The sequence below is a fragment of the Schistocerca serialis genome, chromosome 1 (genome assembly GCF_023864345.2).
Source record: "Schistocerca serialis cubense isolate TAMUIC-IGC-003099 chromosome 1, iqSchSeri2.2, whole genome shotgun sequence".
NCBI lineage: Eukaryota > Metazoa > Arthropoda > Insecta > Orthoptera > Acrididae > Schistocerca > Schistocerca serialis.
Window position 1 is genome coordinate 1,169,360,402 of NC_064638.1, and position 25,559 is coordinate 1,169,385,960.

A 25,559-nucleotide genomic window follows, 5' to 3' on the forward strand; every position below is an offset into this window, starting at 1 on the left:
TCTGCTAACATCACAAGTTAACCTATGTCCACCACGCTCACTCATTTAACTATAGTGATTTTATGCTTTTGCATTTTCTTAGCCTTTATTTTATAATTTTGTTTAGTTTTCATACAAACAGCAAATGTTGAGTATTTTGATATTTTTTCCATTAAATGTTCTTCCATGAGAATGGCCAGATATCTGAAGGGAAAAAATTTTTAGGTTTTAGGATAATTGTATAGCTGATATCTACACTTCACAAATCGATCAAGCAATTTTCATTAAACGACCTTTTATTAAGCAAACCGTCAATGCAACCGAAGGAGAAAAACACAGTTGTTTATGATGTTTTTTGCTACATAGGAAAAAATACGGTATGGACAAGTAAATGGGTTTTATGCATTCGTTTATAAATATTGTTTTATATGTCTGTATTACATGATTTCTTCGTATTTCACACACTGCTAGTCGATGATTCAACTGCACTTGAATCAAATGTTTCTATTCTCATAGAAAAATGCAACTTGGCCGCTGCAAGTAAACACACAGCTATCAAACTCAAAGCAAAGAAAAACACATCAGAAACTAGATCAAAAGTACAAAGTTAGTTAGTTAGTTACTTTCATGTTCCATGGATCATTTTGCACAATAAATCGTCATGATGTGGAACGAGTCATTTTACATTCATATTGCAAATCAATTTGTACGTCTATTTGTACTCTAAACATCACGATACAATTTTTTTCCCCAAAATGAAAGCAAGATATACATATTGAGTTAGCATTTCCTAACCACCACGTTTTACGCATTACAAACATAGAAATGCTTCTAGGGCATAGAAGGAGTTGTGAAAGAGAAACATTTTCAATTTATTTTCAAATTTTATCTTTCTGTCTGTTAGACATTTTATATCACTGGGTAAATGCTCAAAAATTTTTCTTGCAGCTTTGTGCACCCATTTCTGTGCTAAAGACAACCTTAATGTTGAGTAATGAATGTCATTTTTTCTTCTATAATTATAATTACGAGGGTTGGAACTTAAATAGTGGCCACTATTTATTCACATTACGCCTTCCACATCGCTGGCAACGGGTTCTATACAACGCTGGTGACTACTTTGAAGGATAGTAACAGGTGCAAACATGTAACTCTTTTGTATCGGTTGTGAATAAATACTTAACACTATTTAAGTTCGAATCCTCATATGTACCTCATGCTTCCTTTCGAACAGTAGTGGATTGTTTACAACAAACTTCATGCAAAACATTAGTCAGAATGCCCAACTCCTTAAGCAGATGTCTACAAGATGATCGCGTTTCAGCACCACATATTATTCTTACAACACGTTTTTGGGCAATGGAGACCTTCTTTCTTAAAGATGAGTTACCCTTGAACATTATTCCATATGACATTATTGAATTGAAATAAGTAAAATATGTCAACTTACTGATTGCTCTCTCCCCAAAATTTGCTATGATTCTAAGTGCAAATGTGGCAGAACTAAGTTGTTTTAGGAGCTCCGAAATGTGTTTTTTCCAATTTAAATTCTCATCAATATGAACACCTAAGAATTTTGAAGTTTCCACCCTATGTATTATTTCATCACCATGTGTTACATTTCTCACTGGTGCAGTACCCCTAGAGGTGCGGAACTGAATATGATGTGTCTTTGTGAAATTCAGGGTGAGGCCATTCGCAGAAAACCAGTCAATTATACTTTTGAGAACTTTGTTCATCATTTCTTCAACTTTTGTGTGTATACTGCGAGTGATTACAATACTGGTGTCATCTGCAAAAAGAATTAATTCTGCTTGTTGTACATTAGATGGTAGATAATTTACTTATATGAGAAACAGTAGTTGACCTAAGTTGGAGCCTTGGGGAAGCCCATAAGTGATTTCTCCCCAGTCGGAGTATTGTCCCTGGATTCTGTTGGTTGAATTACTACTAAGTACAACTTTCTGCATTCTTTTGTTTACATATGACATGATCCATTGGTTTGTTATACCGCCAATCCCTTAAAACCTCAATTTATCTAGGAGTATACTATGTTTCAGACATTCAAATGCCTTGGATAGGTCACACAAAATACCTACCGGTATATCTGGTGTGTGAACATGTAAATGGCATTCTCAGTAGAACAACCCTTCTGCATTCCAAACTGTGATTGGCTGAGGATATTATTGTTGCCAAGGTGAATACTATTCTAGAATATATCACCTTCTCAAAAATTTTGTGAAATGATGTCAGCAGTGAAATAGGTCAGTAGTTACTGACATCTCTCTTATCATGTTTCCTAAAGAGAGGTTTAACAACAGCATATTTTAGTTTCTCCGGAAAAATGCCTTGAGTTAGTGATGCATTGCATTTTTCAGACAATACAGGATTTATTATATTGGAACAAAGCTTTAGTACTCTATTGGAAACATCATCAAAACCAGAAGAGCTTTTATTCTGGAGAGAATGTATGACCCTCTTAATTTCAGAAGTAGAAGTTGGTGGTATATTCATATGATGTAATTTTATGAGAGTTACTTCTTCAATATATTGCTGTAATCTTTCTCTTGAACTGTCGTTCCCTATATTTTCTGTTATGTTTAAGAAATTATATTAAAAGCATTTGCTACCTGTGACAGGCATATACATTTTAAAACCTATCAAAAGTCTATTCTTCCCACACAGCCTTCCTGCAGTAGAGCAGAGGTCCAGGAATGTGAGGGTATTTATGGTGCACTTATTGGCCTATCTAGTGTAGACTGTTGACATCACCTTTGCTTCCTGAGGACTTGGACAATGAGTCGAGTGTGGCATCAGGCTTGCATGCCCAGTCCCAAAGCTGGTTTGACTAGAGGCTTGTGATCTGGAGTCATCAGCTGCCTGGCACTGTACATGGATGTACTGGATTAACTGGAAGCCTGTGATGCATAGTCATCAGCTTCCTGACACTGTACATGGATGTCTGTTGTCTGCATATTATCTGCATTGTGTGCTCGTTACGTTTTAGTAGCTTGAAAGGTCCAGAATATGGCGATTGTAACGATGAGCGCACTACATCTGCTCTTAACATGATTTGAGAGCACGTTTTAAGATCTCTGAGTACAAAAAGTTTCTGTTCGTCACAGCAGGATGCTGGTGATGGGCATAGCTTGGAAATTTCGATTTCGATTTGCTGCAGCAAATATGATAGTTGTGCCTCCACTGCTGTGCCGAAAATATCTCCGACAGCATGTGTAACGTTGCTTCATGAATCATCTCTGCCATTGACGCTCCAAGTTTACAAGCAGTATGGAGGCCCATTAAGATCAGCAGCAGTGTGGAGGTCCAACTGTTCCATGGCACATACATGCATGCTTTAAAGGTCTATCTCATTGGTTGCAGGATGGTAGCTGGTTATGTGGTGGTGTTGCAAACTACACAGTGTGGATAGCTTGAGAAGCAGTGTCGACTCCAATTGCTACCCCTGATCTGTAGTGACATGAGCTGTGTAAGGTTATTTTTTTTATATTTTACTGGACATCCCAAATACCATAACAGGGTGTATTTTCAGTATATACCATCTCCTGTGACGAAAAGTAAAAGTACATACACTAGAAGATTCAGTGAGGTCTAAGAACAATGACTTTGTAGATGAAATAAAGAAAATATATCCTTGTCTTTTTGGTAGATGAAAGTTTTTATGTCTGCTTTATCGTATCCTATTGTTCCGTGGATTAAACGTGAGTTATATGTCCTCTTCTCTTAAATGAATAGTAATCCTTTTCAAGGTTAATTGTGTTGGGAAACTTGTCCAAAATTACCTTTCATAAAAGTTACTGAGAGAAATGATCAGGTAATGTTAAACATGACCGTCTTTTAATCAGAATCGATTTGTTTCATGTGATAATTTTGAATGTCATTTAGCTCCAGTTTCCTTATTACTATTTTAAAAATTGTACTGCTTTATTAACAGTCTGGATATTACACTACATTAGATTTTCATCTAAAGAATATTGCTTAATAATCATGCAGTTGCACAATTATTAAATGGATCGATTCCTTAGAGTCTGTAAACCTATCTGATATTTTCTAATCTCATAAAAACTGAATGAAAACCCCACTGATATTTAAAGTATTTCATTTAAAAGGAGGAATATCTGCTACATTCATTGCATTTACTCTTGTAGTGAAGGCAAAGATTAATTTGACTTTTCTTTACTACAACTGCCTATTTCATCACAACTTTCAATTAAGGAGTGGTGGGAACTACTTATTCATTAGTGGTAGTAAGCCACATTGAATCGTTCACCATTAACTAAGATGTATTGAATCCAATCTTATGTACGTATGTAATTTTATGTCTTGTATCATTGTGCATTTAAAAATTGTGTTCTTTTTACATGGACAACAATTTAATGAGAAAGATTACCCTGAAACCAATAAGTAAAAGAGAATAGAATATTGACCAAATCCATGATGAAGATAACAGGAAAATTTTTCGTATTGATTGAAATAGTAAATTACACACTTCTGTGCAGCATTAATAAGGAAAGGTAAGAGAGTTACTGTTCTATCTTTATGTGTTTTTTTTGTAGGAACTTATTTGTGATTAAATCTGCCCACATTTGCATAGGATATTTTTTTCTAATTTTTTATGTCGAGATTATGGTCGACCCAATGGATGAATTTTAGTGTCATAAGATTTTTTAAATTGTAGGTCAGAAGCTAGGGAGCTCATTTGAGTGAAATTGTAGCCAGGATTGACTTTAATACAATAGGTAAGGTACATATCAATTTGGAAAACTTTCCAAAAATTATTCTGAATCAATTAAATACGGGAAAAGTTGGAAGGCCTAAAGAGATGGCTTCCACCGAGAATCACGACATGGAATCAGTAGATCACGAACAAGACATACCAGGTTCCTTAATCGAAAAGGTGGATTCTGTGATATGCAGAACGGAACTGCCTGCAGAATCCACAGAATCGGCTTCTTTATGTAATCCTTTATCATTATCGTTTACCGATCTATGAGAATTTTTTGAGGAGATGTTAATCTCGAATTCAGAGCACATCGCTCATAAGCACATGACGCAAATGAACAGAACCTTCAGGTGTATTGCATCTGAAATGTACATTAAAGTAACTACACAGTTAAATTCCAATATGAATACGAATTTTGTACATGAAACATCTGAACTAGAAACGAGAGTTAATTGTCAATTAAAACAAATCTTTCGTAGTATGAAGATGGAAATTTCCGAACTTAAGAAAGCCTATCAAGATTTGGTGTAGGCTGTGACTAATCTGCCTAGGCAAGTCAATTAAATACAAACAGCTCATGAAGTGTTAGAAGGAACCACTCAGCAGCTTGCTGGACATGTACAGACTTTTGCTGTTGAGCAAGAAAAAAAAAATACAGGAAAAGTTCGATGGAAAGAGTAAAACGATCACGCTTTACTTCGTTTACTGGTTAAATCAATGAGATTATCAGCTCAGGGTGTGCTTGCAGAAAGAACTACATGTAGTAGTGCAGCAAGTAATTAATCGAGCTTTGTTAGGGCAGATTGACTCTAAGGAGGTGAATGACACTAAATCATCACAATGGTGTGATGACATGACTGGAGAAGCATTTAAAGGGAAGTATCATCAGTAAAAGATGTAGTTAAAGATGTAATGCCTACTGCTATTCGACTTACTGAAACATATACTGTTTCACTGCAAGACGCAGATGTAAACAGATGTGGCACTATAAATGTTAGAACGCCAAGAAGTCATGTACCTCGTAATGTGAGGGTGGCTACTAGTTTATCCTCTGTAATTACCAAAGAGAATTTTCTGAAATATAGGCAGTTTCAGATAGTCATCCCTGATAAGAGAAGCTCACACCCAGTTATTTTCTTTAAGTGTTTCAGTGTTTGATGGCAAATACATAGACGGATATTCAAAAAATTCAATTTGTGCCTACACACTTTCAAGGAGATGGTGCTTTGCGGACCAGTGAAATAGCAGACTGCTGTCATTCTTACACACAGTTCATTCCCTTCCTAAACACTTACCTGTCTACTAGAACTCAGGACCACCATTGGAGAGAAGTGTATAATCATGAGCCTTATAACAGTAAGCGCAGCATCCATTGAAAATATTTTGAAAAGTATGTAAATAAGACTCATTACTGGGATGATCCTGCGTCACAACAAGACGTGATACAGATGCTAAATTCCAAACTCGCTGTTCACGTTAAGGAAAATCTGCTACACATACTCAACACTGACTTGTATATGTTCATGTCAACCCTTGATTATCCTGACCTTTTACATGGAGAGACTAAGTTAAACATCAGTAACTATAGCAGTTTGTCTGTTGCAAATGGTAACAATAACTACCATAACTACAATAGAAATGTTAATGAAAGAAGTAATGGTGTGTTACCATTACATCACAATGGTGCAAATAACTGGCTAAATGATTGCATAAACTCGCCACCATTCAACAGCTGTAGGCGACTTGTTGCAAGATACAAAACGGAAATAATCTGCAACAACATTGGAACAATAGTCAGCAGAGTAGCTGGCATACGAATATTGAAAATATGATACAGTCAACTGATAACACAAACCAGCTACAAAGTGCTACTGAATCTAACAATGTGGCGGAGCAAAACTGGTGGCGGCACCCACCTGTAAGGCTAACTGAAGTCATACACGACTATCGACGTAGCGCCTCAAGTCCATTAAACTAAATGTGTCCTCAAATGATGGCCATGGCAGCAATAAGCGGCATGTCGAGTGAGCATATAAATTTACTCCACTATAACGATGATATAGGTATTAGAGGCACAGAATTTATGCTGTGCCAAAAACAGAATAATAATGTCATATAATTTATATATTATGTCATTGTGGGAGGCATACCTCTCAGTGTGACAATCGACACAGGGGCAGCTATGACCATCATCTCTTTTGAGGCATTTCAAAAGATTTGTGACTCATCCATACCTCGCACTCTCCCTGTCCAAAACTGTAGAATATTGGGTGGTATTGGCACTAAACCAAAGAATGTCGGTGTGCAGACTCAGATGGGAGTAGAGACAGGAAATGGAGCCATAATGAGCATGTTCTGCTTTGTAGAAAATTTATTACTGAGCTGTATATGGAGAACAGGATTCCAGCAGGAGAGTAATTCACTTATCAGCCTTTCTTGTGATGAATGTTTGTTATACGCAGGTGGCAAACAGATCGTCTTACCAGTCATAAGAAATAAAGCAGATCATGGCAAGTTTTGCCAAGGTGTTATGGTTTGTTTTGTGGGTGTAGGGGTAATGCATATAAAAGGTCACTTCCTCTTCTATTCAGAGGACATAAGTTTGAATAATCAGTACATTATGTGCACACTTATTAAGCTCACATTGATAAGAAAACCGAATCTGTGTATCTAGATGTTCATCAACAGGCTGAATTAATTGATCTGTTGTACCATTATGTAAAGGTGTTTACTGAAAAGCCCAGTGTTATCAAAGGTTATAATACAATGCATGTAACCCCTCATGAGACAGATTGCTACTCAATTTACTCCATTCTATCGGCCTGATGAGATGCAGTTATTAAAGAGATAAGATCATAGAACCCTCTTTCACCCTGAAATAGTCCATTAGTAGCAATAGCGAAGCAAAGAGATAGTGTATGATTAGTAGTGGACACATGTGCCATTAATAAGATCATTGTACCGATACATACCAAACCAGAAAGTTTAGAAGAGCAGATTCAAAAGTTATATGGGGTAAAATTTCTCACCCCAGTAAATCTAAGACACTCCTATTGTCAAGTACTGTTCTCAGAGTGCTCATGTAAATATACAGCCTTCATATTTGGGTTGGCAAAGTTGTCAGTCTTTGGCATTACCCTTTGAGGTTTATATCACTACGTTATATACTGTCCTAGATCCTGAGCTGCTTGATTGGGTAACTCTATATGCGTATGAACATGTCAGGGTACTAGGAAAGGCGTTAAAGAAATTTCAGTATTCTGGATTTACAGTTAATTTACAAAATTCAAAGTTTTGCTGGGAAAAGATTAGGTTGTTGAGTAAAATTGTCTCTCCAATCGGAATAGTACCCATTTAGAAGTATTAAATAACATGCCTCCACCACATTTTAAAATGCAATGGAAGGCTTTTATCGGTTTTGCATCGTTTTTAAGGAGGTCTGTGACCTAGTCCATTACTGAACAATGATGCTTTATTTAAATTATTAAGGAAAAATATTATCTGGCTCTGGTCAAAAAAATAGTATTTGATGTAATCAAAGATGCTCCTCTAAATTCACAATTCCTGACATGTCTAAGGAATTTTGCCTAGCCACTGATGCTTCCTGTTTTGGTAGATTAGATTAGATTAGATTAGATTAATACTTGTTCCATAGATCATGAATACGACACTTCGTAATGATGTGGAACGTGTCTGGGGCTTGTCTGTTGCAAATGGAAACCATAGATGATAAACATTGACCACTCACCTTTTCACAGTTTTAAAAGAAACTAATTGTGATTTTGGAGAATTCAATAATCTCTTTTTGAAGCCCATGTTGTCCTTGTAACAGCATATAAATCTGGTAAGCAAACGTCTGAACATGTCAGAAGATATTTGAAAGATGTTTTCTTTTCAAGTGGCTTAGAAATATCTGTATTATTGTTAGATTTTTGTGATGGCGAGTGTGAAAGAACCGTTTAGAGCATCGTACCTGAGGACAAGGAACCTATTCATCTGGAGATCCCAAAGGGGTCAACGGCACGGGCACAATCGTGAGAAGTAATGGATTTCGATGTTGGAAGGGCTTGGCGATTTTCAGATCTAGTTCCACTGATGATGTTGATGTCAATCTCCATTTGAGCAACAATATAATCCAGTTGAAATCATTAGTACCATTCATATTGTATTGTAACGTCCTAGTAATCATAACAACAAAGTAATACAGATTAATTAATAATAGGGGCTTAGTTTCCCAGCAGCTTTCGAAAGTGGAGAAAACAAAAAATGCATAGCAAATGAAAAGCTGTAACTCACTACAGGTTTTTTATTCAGATTCTGATAATGATAACATAATCTGGTTATAATTGTACTTAATGACATGGAAACTACACAAGAGAAAGTTGTGTGTACCATAGGCTCAATAAATTTAGTTTGAGTTAAGCTCCTGTTATTGGAGGTTGAAAGACTTTAAGTGAAAGTTATATTTTATTCTTCATGGCGTCATTTTCCACCTTCGGTTTTAAATATTTTTATTGTGTTATTGCAGTTTCAGCCTACATGACATTTTCAAGCGTATACAAACATAATACAAACCACAAACGCTAAAATTGTAATACCACTCTACAAACAGTTACAGCCAAAATCAGAAAATGACATCATTTAAACTTTTTATAGAGTGTGTGTGTGTGTGTCTGCATAACAAAAAGTTGTACATATTGATTTGTGTGCCAGAACAAATGAATCAAGTTTATGGGGATGTCGACCATTACATGGAACTCTCATATCTCTGATTGGCATAGTGAAGATGATCCTTGGACAAGTGACGAGAAAGGCAGTGCGTTTTTCACTAGTATTTGAGATAGATGTATGTAAACCTTTCTCTCTTGAATGATGTGTGCGTCACGTCAACAGTGTTGCATATTATTGGAAGTAGTTCCTCAGTATTGTGGCCAGCTCTTACTATACAGGTGACCCTGCGCCCGTCTTCAAACGCTCAATAACTTCGCTACTCCTAGTTAATTCGGTCCAGTGCATTACATCACAACAATGCGGCCATCACGCAATACGTTGCCCAGCATGCCACATCTGGATTACAGTGCCAACAGGGCCCCAATGCAGGATGTGCAGTGTTGTCATTGTGCTTATACAGTAATGTAACCCGAGTGCATCGGCAATTCACGCCTTGTGCCTTCAGACAACACCAGCCTAATTTCGCCTCGACTGTGACAGTCAAAAATTTATTTGCTCTTGGACTTTGAGGACAATGCTACCAAGGATAGTGCTTTCAACCAATGAAGTTTGCTATGTAATTATTATGCCACTTTCACATCTTCTGCGTTGCAAATTGGATAGGAACACCTTCTTATCTTGTCATCACAATCAGTTGTGTGCCATGAACAATCGGCAGCCATGTTGCCTGTTACATTGAACAATGCTGCAATTACGTTTTCAGCCTCACCTCCGAGGTTCAGCTCACACCTCAAACTACCACAGCTCAACATTGTTCACCCGGCTTTTAATATTGATGTATCTTTTCGATTCAGTTATGAATCAAAGCCACTACCCTGTCTCCTTAAGTTGTAATTTTTCAAATATTACAGGAAAAATTGCTTTTCAATTAAGTGCCCCTTAGATACGTTATCCAGCCATTTCTCGGCTGTATGAATTAGTTTACATTCAAAATTACACGAGTCTAATTGGTTTCCAATTCCGAACAATGACTTCCGCCAGCCTACTCAGTGGCTGAATTCCATCTAGATCTTTCTATAAAAGCAAGGCGGTGGACTTCTATAAGTTAAGTTGTTGTATGAAAGCAGGGAGCTCTTCTGTGACACACCACATTGTGTATATCTTACTAAAATTATCCATCCTCAATGTGGCTTATCCCCATGTCGCAGCTGTTCTATTGTACTAAGTTGCAACATTTGCAAGATTGTTAACCTATCACCGCTCCTTTGAGAAACCTTTAACTTTTTTGAACTCTCATTGCTATACAGGATTGCAACGTCATAATGTACCTGTGTATTACGAAAATATGCAGTTTCAGCGATACACTGCATCAATGTTATCTCTAAAATGCATAGTTGGTTTGTCATGCTACAGTTACAGGAAGTGCGACTTCAGTGTATAATACTCTTACGAGTATATAATGGTTAATTTATGTCGTGAAAGTGTTCGATTTTTCTATTGTTTGATGCATGGGTATGAGCAAGCAAATATTACTGAGTAATTGGTAAAAGGTGATATGTAGTTTCTAAACACCCATACTTTTAGAAATGCTGAAAATTTATGCTATACTGGCAGTATATTCAGATTCTAGTACTGGCAAATTCAGTGCTCTTAAACACTTGCTCAGTGAATTTGAGAAAAGATGTGAGATGGTTTCTGGTGACATTATAGTTTCAAATTAAATGTTGTTTTTAATTAAGGAAATCAATTATATCACAGTGTCTTATTGCACTTGCATGAAGCATAACTCCAAAATTCAGTATAGAATATATTTAATGTTTCGTCGATTGAACTGGTGCGGAGTGCAAGAGCGAAAATATTAGCTTTCAAGTGAGTCTTAAGGGCATTATCAATAGCATCCAACTCATTACACGACAACACAGAATTGTAAATATTGGAGGGATGACAGATAATCGCCAGACCTTAAACATCGAAGTTTCCATTGTTGTTTCACTCGAAGAAGTACTGCCTCTGTTACGTGAGAACGTATCAGATTTTTTTTTTAGTAAAACTCAATACAGAGCTTTAACACCACTTCATCCACCTGTACCAATACCTTTTGGGTATCACCAAACTCTGGTACTCGTCTTTTACCTTAAACATCTAAATCTGGACAAAGTGAAGAAGATGTAGCTGAATTAATTGTACTTAGCTTTCTGATGTTGAAGTTTTGACGATAGTCTCCAAGGCTGCTACTTCTTCTTCTTCTCGTACAAGCTTGCAAAGATAGGCTCTGGTGTTAGGTTTAAGTCGATGTTTGTCTTTAAATAAGTATTCTTTGCCACGATGTCATTTACTAACAGAAGATTTAATTCCAAAAAATGTTGTGTGACAAGGGCCTCCCATCGGGTAGACCGTTCGCCTGGTGCAAGTCTTTCGTTTTGACGCCACTTCGGCGACTTGCGCGTCGATGGGGATGAAATGATGATGATTTAGGACAACACAACAGCCAGTCCCTGAGCGGAGAAAACTTCCGACCCAGTCGAGAATCGAACCCGGGCCCTTTGGATTGACATTCTGTCGCGCTGACCACTCAGCTACTGGGGGCGGACTTTAATTCCAAATTCTGATACACTTTTACAACTGATTACAGTAGTCACATAAATTACTGATGACAACAGTTTATAGAGCGACTCTCAAGACACATCCACTACGTAGCATCCCTGACAACCAAGTGTGTAGTCTGCATCAATATATCAAAGACCTCGCAAAATGTAAAGGTTCAGGTTGGTGTTGTTATTCTGGCATTTGTATGCACACTTTTGACACAGGTCAATACCATTAACAAACCGTAAAAATTTGAAACACAGATTGAGAGTGACGCTTACATTGACTATGGGTAACTAGCTGGGGTACTCTGCTTCACTCACGGAGTTGATATGAGATTGTATGGTAGTTGGAATAAAAGTACAAACCTTAAATTATAAGAGGTAAAAATTATTGAAAACATATTGTAACTATTCACAGTACTTGTTAAAGTATAAGAGTTAAATTTATTTTACTTTTCTATGTACAACACTCGTTTATAAATAACATTTTTCATTTTGCTATCCAGGGTATATATGTACAAATTTTTCAAATTTTCTACTTGAGAGCAAACAGCATGTAGTGGACCATGAGAGAAGTGGGAGTCGCTGAGGTTTATGCTACAATATTTTAAAATTTGTCCTTGCACTTTGTTGATTGTAAAACTGTAAATTAATTTGATCGGAAATTGCAGTCTTTTAAATAGGAATGGCAGTTCAGTAGAGATCAGTGGTAGTCTGGGGATAAATAGTGTCTGTTCTTTGCACTTTCCATTTATAAGTTTGGCTTCAATGATGTTACTCAATAGATGTTTGACTATCATGTTTGTTCCATTACATAGATTTGGTGTGTTGAGATTTCTGATTAGTATGATAGGAAGCCAATTTTAGGTCGAAGACACTGTAATGGCATTCCTGGTATTTGCAAAGAGTTTAGAAATTCCATAAGAAAGTTCACAAAATCTTCAGTGTTTACCATCGTATCGATCGATTTGTATATTCTTTCTTCACCGGGAATTTTCTTTTGAATAGTAAAGTTGACATTGTCGACAATATTATTTTTAGTTGCCAGAATTGCCGTTTCAAACAGCCAATCCAGATTGGCGTAGTTGTGAACAATGTTTCGATAAATTTGCTCGACGAGTTCGTTTTCAGCAGCGGTTATGTCGCAGAAATCACTGTTGAGTTTAATGAGGGCGGTTGTCTGGTCAGTATACTTTACACACCTTTCACACTTTATTTTCGGTTTATATTTAGTCATTGTATCACTGTGAGTACTCACATTAAACTAGTTTGTTTTTATTCACTCATTGCACTACTTTTTCGGTTCCTCCCTTCATCACTGATAAGAAGAAACTGACGTTTGAGCCTACGACAGGTCTTGCTTTATATACTCCTACCAATGGGCAGCCCCACCAGTGGTGAATTCCAGAACATGCCAAAAAGGCTTCGAATGTTCCACAATGTTTCAGAACATTCCACAGCATTCTATAGTGTTCTGGAATGTTCCAAAATGATTTGGGATTTTGCCGTACGTTCTGGACTCTTGCTGAATGTTCCAGACTATTCCCGAGCACTTCAGAGTATCCCAGGTCATTGTGGAACATTCTGGAATGTCGTGAAATGCTCTCGAATACTCTCTAATGTTCTAAAAATGTCTAGAGAGAAAAACTTTGCAGCCATTATGTCTTCAAAAGCACGCCCTTCAGGTAAAAACGGGAATCTCCTTCATGGCTGGGGGATGGAGGGCTACGACACCATATACCTCCGTTGATCGTACCGGAACTCGTTTCCGAGTTTTAGCAGCTTGCACATTGTACACTTACTTTTATAATAAATATTGATTATGTATGGAATATAATGTTTATATTGCGTTGATAGTGGTATACTTAATTCGATTTTGGCGTGTTTTCCACTCTGATTGACAAATAGGTGTTCAGTACTTTTGTGTTTTTCTACGAATAGGTTACATCTGTTTTACGTTCCCAATCAGGATTTACAAATAATAAGAGTAATTTCGATGTTAGCAGTTTTGTCAGTCAACTATGTTTTTGAATTAAAATTATGACACAATTTTGATATCTCAAATTTGGCTATTTTCTGTTTGGGATAGGACTGACAAAAACTAGGAAGCATTTCAGTGTCTCTGTCTCCTAAGTTTTCGTATGAGACTTGAAGTCCCAAAAAATAATTTATTAAATAATTTAACATTATTGCACAATTTGTAATTTTCGTCGTTTGGTTTGTTACTGAAATTAACATGGCTATTTCTGTGATGTTAGTGCTCAGAGGTTTGTTTACATGTAATATGCATTTTCTCTGTGTCAAACCTTATGTTTACTCAATAATTGTGTGGTTGCAAATGTGGTTGTAGGCCTACATTGAAGATAATTTTAGATAAGCTGTAAAATCCATATTATATTTCTGTGTCTACAGAAGTTATAGGGCGTCTACGGATCTTATCTGTCGAAATATTGTGTGAACAGTTTGAATAAATTGAAAAGATGTGCCAGAGAGTTTTACTGAATCTACCGATAGCATATCCACATTGTTACAAGCTCAACAATTATTCGAAATTTACTTTTGTCATCCGAAAGTGGTTCAAGAATTGAAGACAAGTCCGGAAAAACAGGCTAATCCTCAAATGTAAAAGCTTAGAAATAAGTGTTGCTATCTGTTGCTTGATATGGGAACTATCAAAATTGGCATTGGTCTTACACCTAAGTGATATTTAGGGGTGGGACCAATGTCAATTTTATAGTTCCTGTACCTAGCAACATATGGCAACACTTACCTTCAAGATTTTACATTTGAGGGTTAGCCCATTTTTCTTCACATGTGTTCAGTTTACTTTAGTTTATGAGTGCTATTTCATTACAAGTGTTTTTGATGCCCTTGTGTTATTTCTGAACAAAACCCACTTCAAGGTTCAATATTTATGCTTTCTCTTCTTGTTGTTGGATTCTTGGATTATTACTATTGCTCTAACCTGAATAACGACACCAATGCCTGTCTGAATAATCTCTGATGATGCCATAGTAAAACTCGTGCAACTAGAATTTTGACACAATACCAGATGCTGCCATTTTCTGTGGTATCACTTTAGTTTGGTGCAAACCTGGCTTTAGACTAGTGCACTGCGTGGTACACTGCCCCTTGTTTCTATCCATTGTCCAATCACCCAACTGCTCATGTTCACATAACTCTCATGGTTGGTGAGTAAAATGGCTGGCTAAGCGGGCTACAATCACTGCTTGATTTATTGTAAATTATCGCTACCTTCACACTACGTCAGTGTTTTGGATGATTGGAACAGTCTAATTTATGCTGACACTGTTATTTGTCTGTTTACTTGTGACTCTGGTATTGGAACTTGTGCTACAAGCTGGTTTTGCCTGGACTGTTCCTACACAGAATTTCTCTGTAGCTTACGAGTCCTGTGTTGCTCTAGGTTTGTCATTTTTATGCCTGTATTTGTTTCTCCAGAGTTTCTACCACAGAGATTGTAATGCTATTGTAAATATAATACTACCATTAATCTGTATATTTTAAAATTTTTTTGTTCTGTAATAATTTTGAAAAATTAAGCAAATACTATAATAAGAGTAAGCTTTCGTTAAGTGTACTTTATCTGTTCAAAATAACCTCTTTGACATAGGTGTGTTAGAATATACAAAAAATACTCGAATCGCAATTACCAGCAAGTAGAACAGTGAAACGAATTCGCTAATGCATGGGCGACCTACTGTTAACCAGTTCGACTCCTGATGATGGAACAAGTTTTCATCACTTATACGTGGTGTCACAGGAAGAATGGTCAACATTTAGGGATATTACAGGAACGATCATTCGAAACAAAACAACCTATATGGGCTCTAAAATGCATACATTAAGAGATATTAGCACTTGTTCATCTTCACTACTATGAGACACATCTCTTCTACTGAACAAGTGCTCATAGCTCTTAAGGTATCTTGTCAGGTCGATACTAACTCCTCCCAAAATATGGAAAGGAAAGAGCTTACAGTAGAAGAGATTTGTTTCACAGTATCACACATGAAGAAGTGCTTACAGCTCTTAATGTACGCATTTTAGAGCCCATGTTTACCACTTTTTTTTTTGCTTTGAATAATGGTTCCTGTCATATCTATGAGTATTGGCCACTCCTACTGGCACGCCCTGTATTTAGCTGCAAATTGCAAATGGTGGTAGTGTATGGATTGTGATTGCCAGACAGTGCCCCCAAGTCATAGGTTAAAGCCCAAATCTTTCAGCAGTGTCTCATGGAACTGAGGGCATGTGACAGAGTTAACACTAATGTGTGCATCATATAGAAACTGTACGTTTGGTGATCATCTAGGCTCTATTTGAATTTTAACCTTTTACAGTCTTTTACTTAAATACTTATACCTAACAGTATAAACAAAAAATTGTATTCCAATATGCAACTACTTGTCAAATACAACCACACAGCAAACGTATGTCACACTTGAGTGACTAAAAAAAACGCGAGCTTAATATTTTAGAGTCTTCGTCATTAAATATGAAAATGGGACACGACTGTCAGGCTCAAACTTAGGACAACGTACAGTGTTCAGAATTGGAGGCCGATTAGCTGAGCAACTAACGAAATCTTATTCAAAATGCTCGGGAGACATTATATGTCACCAATTACGGACTTCGGTGTCAATTTATAAGTTTAGCACACATTCCCAACGAAATTATCACATTGTTGTCATCCATAACTTCTAGTTTTGTTTGTTACACTTTCACAGCAATAGAATTTGGTCTTGCTATTCGACTTTTAAACAGATTACCAAAAACACCACACTGGCATGCTGTCGATGTCGACGTCCCTGTTGTCACTGTATGTTGGATATCAGAAAAACAAAAATACATAACAGTAATAACATTTTTCTTTATTGTTCAGGTAGGCACTCAACAACACATATCAGGTACACTGTATACAGTAGTGCTTCGTTTACGACATCAAATTTTCCATAGCTTGTAAGCATGATCCCATAGCTGTGGGACCCTTTGTCTTGCTTTTACTAGTCATACTTAGTGAATCATACACTTCTGATTAGAGTGAAACATTATTTCTGTAAATAGGCTTCAGTTAACGGGCTTATTCAGACAATGAACAAAAAAGAAAAAATTGAATGAAAAAAGAAAATAAATAAACATGGCAGCACAACAAGAGGTACAAGAAATCCACGCCCAACAGAAAACTACCAGGATTGCAAAGACCCAATGCCCCAAAAAAAATTATACAAAAACAGTGTCAGGTTTCCTGTGGTAGCCAAAAGAGGAGGTTATACATATTTCTACAATGAGGTCATAGACCTCTTTCTCAGACAGTACATTGTATCAGTGGTAGTAGGCATCTCCTGACACTTACTGATCATTTAGAAGTACTACTGTTGATCAACGAAGTTCCTACAAAATTTACTTCCTTCTTGATATGTCGGCTAAAAGTCTTGGCAAGTAGTATATTTGAAAGGATCATATTGTGTGAGCAAATGGGAAATATTTTGGGAACTTTATCTGGCTACCGATGTTGTAAAAGCAGATTGTATCGGAAGACAGACAGAATACTTAGAAAATAAATCTTTCCAGAAGTGGATTTGCTTAGTTCATTATGTCCTGAGATGTTGTTTTTCTCTTTTTATCTACTTTTTTAAAATTAAATTCGAAATGGAGAACACTGATTCGAAAAACGAACTCGCACATTATGTAGATTTTCAAATTTAATCATTTGTGTATAATTAGTCACACGTCTCTTCACTAAGATAGAGTGAGAGAGAAATTTTTTATGCATTAAAATGGCTGAACAAGCAACAGTTATGGTCATATTGAGAAATAAATAATAATCAAAAAGGAACCTTAATGATCGAAAATATAATTATAGCAAATAACAGTGAGAGTGGTAGCTAGAACGGAAACATACATACATTGTTGAAGGCAAGGAATCACAGAAGTGCTGTATCACATTAAATTCACAAGTTGCTTAGCACAGAATTCAAAGCTAACAAATGAAAAAGACAAAAGTAGTGAGCACTATCTCAAAATATAACACTAACCTGTAAAAATCATAGCTACATAATACACACTAGAAGTTGTGGAACCTACTATCTTGAGAAATTACACAGGTTGGCTAGAGCAAGCAAAGGGTAAAATATAAATTAGTGATGAACAAAGCCTTTTTTGCAAAACAAATCTGCTGCCCTCAAACAATGGAGGAAGACTGACAATAAAGTTTTCAAAAGTGAGAAGCAGGCGCATAGCAGGATAGGGTAATCTGACGTAGAGAGTGCAAACGTATAACTCTGCGAGCTTTTGAAGAGAGGTGCTACAGTGCAAAATAAAGCGATCATCAAATACACATAGATAGAAATTTGTGAAAAGTGCTGGCTGTGTGAAGTGCATGCACTTACGCAGGCGATCAGGTGTTTCATACTCTTCAATTTCCTCTTAAATATTGACCATTGTGGTCAACAAGGAGTTTGTGATACCAGACGGTTGACACATTGAGGGGGTTGGCCACAAGGGCTGCGCCTGTGGGAAGCCTGTCCACATGCCCAACAGAGAGCAGAGGAGTGGGGGGCAGTATGTGTCAACCAGTAGAATCATTCTGTCGTATAGCACTTGAAGAATGTTTGATGTTGATTTCATGTTAGTGTAGGTATAGAGGAGCTATTTAGTCAGCATTGTGTTTGTTATGGATGAGATACAGCAAACAAATCTACGCAGTATTACGTTACCGAGCGAGAGAAATAGGATTCCAAGAATATAATTTTAATGAGAATCAGAAACACTGTCGCCATGTGGAATAAACTCCAGTGTTACCAGCTGCCAAGGGAGAGAGAAATTGAAATGTATAGTTTGGAGCAGAAGGAGAGCAACTGGCAACACCACAAAATCTGTCTGGCTATGCAGAATGCATCAGGAATCACTCTTCCAACTGGTACACAACACTTGCAGAAGAAGGATGTATGATGTGACATAGGACATTTTTGGACCATAAATGTATTGGTTTTAAGGGGATACAGTCGCGAACAGGCTCAAAAAATCGATTTTTTTTAGTCTTAATCTATGCTCCAATTATTTGGCTACAAAATGCCGTTTGTTTCATACAAATCTGATTGTTAGATTCGGAGTTATTAATTTGTTCATGAAGCATGGTAACTAGCGCCACGTCCATTTTTAGAGAATTGTTATTCTGATGTTTGCCAGCCTGCCTGCATTGTCGACTATCGTTTGTCAGTTTCTTCATCCTAGTTGTTTACGTTTTGGTGATACAAATGTAATGATTTTTTGAAACACAATGGGTAGAATAAGGAAGTTTGGATATAAGCCTAAGTTTCGTGGAAATAAATATGTAAAAATAAATCGCGAAACTGCTAGTTTTGAACAGAGGGCAGAAAATAATATTGAAAGTGAAGTCAGTCCGAGTGTCAGTGCTTCAAGCAAGAAGCTTCTAGGTGCTGCCGGTTTTACAAGTGCCTCTCAAATGCGTGACAATGCAATATGTGGTGTGAACAGTGTTTCTGTTGTTACTGACACAAACATTCTGATCTCCATGAGGTTACTACGTGAACTTATCGAAAAACACACAAATTGTAAAAACTGTGGTGGAAACGTTACTTTACATGAAGATGTGGTGAAAACCAAGGGAATTGTTTGTAATTTAGTTTTGACATGTTTGGAATGTAGCTGTACTGCCAATGCAATGTCATCCCACTTAACAAGAACCAGATTGTATGAAAACAATATAAGATTAGTGTGTGCACTTAGATCTATTGGAAAAGGGCGAAGTGCAGGTGGTGTTCTTTGTGCAGTGATGAACATTCCTCCACCTCCAAGAAAGTTTGATGATTACAACAAGACTATTGGTGCAGTTGTAGCTGAGGTAAGTGAATCTGCGATGTTGAAAGCAGCCAAAGAAGCAGTTCAGTTGAATGATACGAAATCTGACCCAAGGCAAATTTCTGCTGGTTCTGATGGCAGTTGGCAGAAACGTGTGCATACATCCCTAAATGGCATTGTGTCAGCAACTTCTTTTGATACTGGGAAGGTTCTGGATATTGAAATTATTACTAAGTTCTGTGACATCTGTAGCAAAAATCCCACTATGTATAGTGGTTGCATGTGTGCAAAAAGGACTATGATGATTCTAGTGGAGGCATGGAAGTGGCTGGTGTTGCTAACATTTTCCAATGGTCTATGCAGTCAAGAGGTATCCTCTATACAGACTGTCTTGGGGACGGGGACAGTAAGGCTTATCAGAAAGTGGTAGAAGATAAACATTATGGGCCTAGAGTCAAAATTAATAAACTGGAATGTACGGGACATGTACAGAAAAGAATGGGATCACGACTTCTAAAGATATGTAAAGAAAAAAAAGTTAGGTGGTAAAGGGGGCCTGACAAAGGCTGAAATAGACAGGATCCAGACTTATTATGGTATGGCCATTAGAAATAACTGCAACAATGTAGAAGCAATGAGGAGAGCCATCTGGGCTATATTCTTTCATAAAATTTTGACGGATGAGGAATCACAACATAACCTTTGCCCACAGTGACCTGACAGCTGGTGCAAATTCAACAACCCAGCTACATCTTCCAGCTATAAGCACAAACATTCAACTCCAGAAAAAATCCTGCTAGCTGCAAAACCCATTTTCAGAGACCTTAGCCAACAAGAGCTCTTGAAAAAGTGTCTCCATGGAAAAACTGAAAACCCAAATGAAAGTTTGAATTCTGTCATTTGGACTAGGCTACCAAAAACTGTTTTCGTTGGAAAAGAAAAACTAAAATTTGGTGTTCATGATGCAGTGATGTGCTTCAATGCTGGTGTGTCAAAGAAAACTGACGTATTAAGACTCTTGGGAACAAAGGATGGTATCAATACTTAAAGGGGACTGAAAAAGATTGACATGGACCGTATCCGTTATGCTGATATTTCTGCAGGAAATGCTACCAAGGAGGCCAGGATAGCCAGAAGATCAAAGAAAAGAAGATAAAGATCAAGAAGCTGAGCCACAGTATAGCCCTGGAATGTTTTAAAAGTGTGTCTGTATGACATTGTACATTACTTTCTTGCATGTAAAACTTTAATACCATTTTTCTCAAAACTACATTTTTTGACCTTCTGGTACACTTTTCTCAAAAGCTATGACTGCTACAGACATCAGACTTACAGTATCTCTTGTTAATACAACGATGATTCATTAGATAAAAATAGACCAGTAGTGATAAAAAGAACAGATTTATAAGCTCCACAGTGTTTAGAAAAGTTTTAATTTTTTGTCTTATAGAACAAAAAAATGATTAGTCATGAAATATATAAAATACATTAACCATTTTTATGTGATTTGAGAATTATGTTTCAGCTGTACACTGTAAAAGTTTCAGGTCTTTATCTCCATTAGTTACTTCAGAAAGTGTACCTGACGTTTGCTCATTTTAGCTTTGATTCCTTATGGGAGTTCCCTCGCGACTGTGTCCCCTTAAGCACTATGGACACATGTATTAAGGTATCAGCTCAAGGATAATTTAATATGGCCAGATGTGAAGCTGCAGACTGTAAAACCCATCAAGTAAATGAATGACCGTAATTGTGATAGCATGAATAGCGAGGAAAAAGCCTGAAGTAACAATGTAGAAATTAATAACCTGGTGAAGACTAGAAAGGACTGACAAATCATGTGAAGCCTAATGACAGACTGTTGACTGAAAGAAGCAGAAACACAGATAGAAGATATTGAAAAGATGCATCACTTCCTCTACAATAACAGCCAAAGAGATCACACTAGTATGCAGATTGTACTGATTACGTATCAGGAGTAATGAAAACAATAAGTGAAGAAAGAATTCAGAAATAAGCATTTTGATAAAGGAACAGAGCTAGAGAATCCAGTCATGTGACTCAAAAGATTTTCCACTGAAAGAAAGAGATAGATAAGTGTGTGTCTCATTTACTCAGTTAAGTGCCCAGTTCATGCACTATCACTGTCTAGCTATTCAACCAATCCAAAAGAGAAATCGAGGGGAGGTGTAAAGTATTCCTGTAGAATGTGCGATAAGCATCTATTAATTGTATGTGCAACAGTTAATTATTCAATGGGTATGGAATCTGAATGTTTGCTGTTGCATTGATAAATAACCAACCCACTTGCATAAAATCTTGTTTGGATATTTTGTATCATATCACTGCGCCCTTCCTGGTCTACTGATAACGTTTCAGAGCTTCCTAACATTATCAATATTAGGATAGAATTGTCGATGGAAGAATCAGTAAGGCGGTACTACATGATGTAAACAGTCCCTGTTTACAACGTTGGGCCACATAATATACTTAACATTAACAATAACTGTCGTGAAGAGAAGAAAAAAAGCAGTAACGATCAAAGAGAAATAGCATGGCGTGGCGGGAGTTTCAGATTGAAAATATTCAGTTTATCATAACTTTACACAAACGGAATTTTATGATTTTTTTTCCCCTGTCGCGTGACAGGTGCACACTTCCTGAGCAGCATTGATACTTACTTCGGGCCACCTGCAGAAGGCTGGTTGGACACCGCTTGTGTAGGGAAGGTCGAGACAAACAATTTGATTTTGGGCACTTGTGGACTGTGAAGTCGGGAAACTACCACAGGTTGGTCTACAGAAACCAAGTAAACAACAGTGCCTGCGCATCACTGGAAATTTTCAAAATTCCCTCGTTCTCATTGCGGAAACTACGACCCTAGAGAAAAAAATGAATAGAACCTTATCTGTAGGAAATTTAATGTACTTTAATTCTGTACTGGAATACATTTTCACTAGAAGCCGCGGATTTCAAGTTTTTCAAGGAAAACGTACCACAGTGACCTCCAAATTCACCCCCACCTCAACACTCTGTTCTTACTAGTCAGGATTTTTAGTATGTAATTTATGCCGCTAACTCCTACACTGTGCAAAAATCGGGAATTACAGAAATTATTAGCCAGATTCGACATGTTCTCCTCTTGATATTCATGTCAGGTCTCCAGCTGGAACATATCAGCATCTTGACACAATATTTCTGCAGTCCACCCAGCCGCCATCTTTAGCTGATTAAGCCATCACACTAACTCACCGAGTTGACTTGGCTGTTTTCCCATTGGCTTAGTCGACAGTTGTGCACTTATAAGTTGCAGAATTGACCTTTGTGCAAATTTTGCCTGACAGTTTTCTGAATTTTAATACTATAAAATTAACAATTAAGTCATTTTATTTGCCTGGCCTTCTTACTACCTAATTATTGAGGCTTAAATTTAAGTCGAACTGCAATCGTAATTAGCTTTTGCATAACATTCACAAAAATCTTTTTTCTTTCATCACCCTCACAGGGAAGTTGTTGACGAAATAGCTAACTTATGTGGCGGCGTAGTAGACCACTTTGAGTTGTTTCCCAGCATTACAGACCGTGAGTGTCTGTCTCAAATTGTTCGTCTCGACTTTCTCTGCACCACTGTGTTATGTTGCTAATGGTTATCGTTCACGCCCTGTATAGTAAATGCCATGTCCGAAGGCTTACCACGCAGAGAGAGTAAAAAATAGTACAGCATGGAAGGGAATACGTTCCGTATGCACGTTGACAGAGAGGGGAAGCGAGCTTCTGTGTCACCGTACTTCATAAAGTGACACTGTGGACAGCAATAAGTTACTGCCACAGCGTAGTCTGGAGGAGACAAGATATCACTGTCGACAGTGATGTTTGGCTAGGTGCCCAGCGGAAGACGATATTTCATTGGCTGCTGGTAGTAAGTGGAGGTGGATGTGTAGTACAGGTACAGACTGATCCACTTTTTGACCTGATGTGCTCTAGGCAAGTTAATCGGCGGTGACTTGGAAACCTTCAGTTCTACATAATGAAGTCGCCGAAAGACAGCGACCACAATAAAATGACCAGTCCTTCACTGTAACAGAGAGTCGCTTGTACAGGAACATTAATCACGATCGCCCGGGAGCGATGTTCCGGCGTTAGCTGCTTCCCGCCGGCTGGGCAGTCTTCTCCGGCGCACCGTCGGCGACGTCAGCGCCGCCAGCGGCGGCGGCGGCGACTACGACCGCCCTGGCGGCCGCGGCGCGCTTCTCCTTGCGCGCCTGGTGGCTGTCCTCGAAGAACTGCTCGATCTCTGCGAGCGATTTGGCGCGCGTCTCGGGCACTAGCAGCCACACGAAGGCGCAGCTAGCGAGGCACATGGCGCCATACAGCCAGAAGGTGCCGTCGTTGCCGAGCAGTTGCTGGAAGTTGTGGAAGGTCTTGATGACGACGAACATGAAGGCAAGGTTGAACGAGCCGGCAAGCGAGCTGAGCGGTCCGCGCTGGCGTTCCGGCAGCAGCTCGCCCATCAGCAGGAAGGGCAGCGTGCAGTAGCCCAGCGAGTAGCCCAGCATGAACACCACCAGGCTGGCCAGCGGCAGCAGCTCCAGGCCCTCCTCGCGGTTCTGCTCCTGGAACACAAGTGCCGCACACGCCCGTCACTAGATCATAGACGTTCCCACAGCGACTGTAAGAATACTTTATCTGCTACACTCGTACTCTTTGGTTAGCGTACACTAGCGGGCGAGTCTGACATTCTGGGACCTTTGGTACGTTAAGTCCCTATTTTCGGCAGTGGGAGCATTGTCCAGTCGCACTGGCATCGTTCCAATGGTGGTGGTGACAGAGGTGGTGTGGTTGTAGAGTGCATAGGGCACTCAACAGTTAGGTCATCAGCACTCTTACTCAACTGGTTGGAGACAAACGTGGTTTTGTTTCGTGTAAAGTATGCAACAGATGGCAAAATACAAATTGGTGATCGTGAAGTTTTCTGGGGTTACCAGTCGAGTCAAGGCATAGTTCTGCGGCAACGTTTCAACATGTTTCCTACTTGTCATCTTCAGGTGAAGTGTCAGATTCATATCCATAGCATTCTTTATGGCTGCTGGTCCACAGCCTCCTCTGCCTCATCTTGACCTTGTGGATGACATCGTAAGTTCACTGAGGCTTTTTGCGGATGATGCTGTGGTATATCGAGGTTGTAACAATGGAAAATTGTACTGAAATGCAGGAGGATCTGCAACGAATTGACGCATGGTGCAGGGAATGGCAATTGAATCTCAATGTAGACAAGTGTAATGTGCTGCGAATACACAGAAAGAAAGATCCCTTATCATTTAGCTACAATATAGCAGGTCAGCAACTGGAAGCAGTTAATTCCATGAATTATCTGGGAGTACGCATTAGGAGTGATTTAAAATGGAATGATCATATAAAGTTGATCGTCGGTAAAGCAGATGCCAGACTGAGATTCACTGGAAGAATCCTAAGGAAATGCAATCCGAAAACAAAGGAAGTATGTTACAGTACGCTTGTTCGCCCACTGCTTGAATACTGCTCAGCAGTGTGGGATCTGTACCAGATAGGGTTGATTGAAGAGATAGAGAAGATCCAACGGAGAGCAGCGCGCTTCTTTACAGGATCATTTAGTAGTCACGAAAGCGTTACGAAGATGATAGATAAACTCCAGTGGAAGACTCTGCAGGAGAAACGCTCAGTAGCTCGGTACGGGCTTTTGTTGAAGTTTCGAGAAC

The 25,559-nt window shown here is 38.2% G+C and overlaps 1 protein-coding gene across 1 annotated transcript in view; it reads right to left on the minus strand.

Moving 5' to 3' along the window:
* Positions 1-16,853: 16,853 nt before the first annotated feature.
* LOC126456267 (facilitated trehalose transporter Tret1-2 homolog) overlaps positions 16,854-25,559 on the minus strand; it is a 144,493-nt gene continuing 135,787 nt past the window's right edge. Inside the window, exon 8 of the mRNA XM_050092022.1 lies at positions 16,854-24,437. Within this exon, the coding sequence (XP_049947979.1) occupies positions 23,964-24,437 (474 nt within the window). The 3' untranslated portion in view covers positions 16,854-23,963. The remainder of the gene's footprint in view (positions 24,438-25,559) is intronic.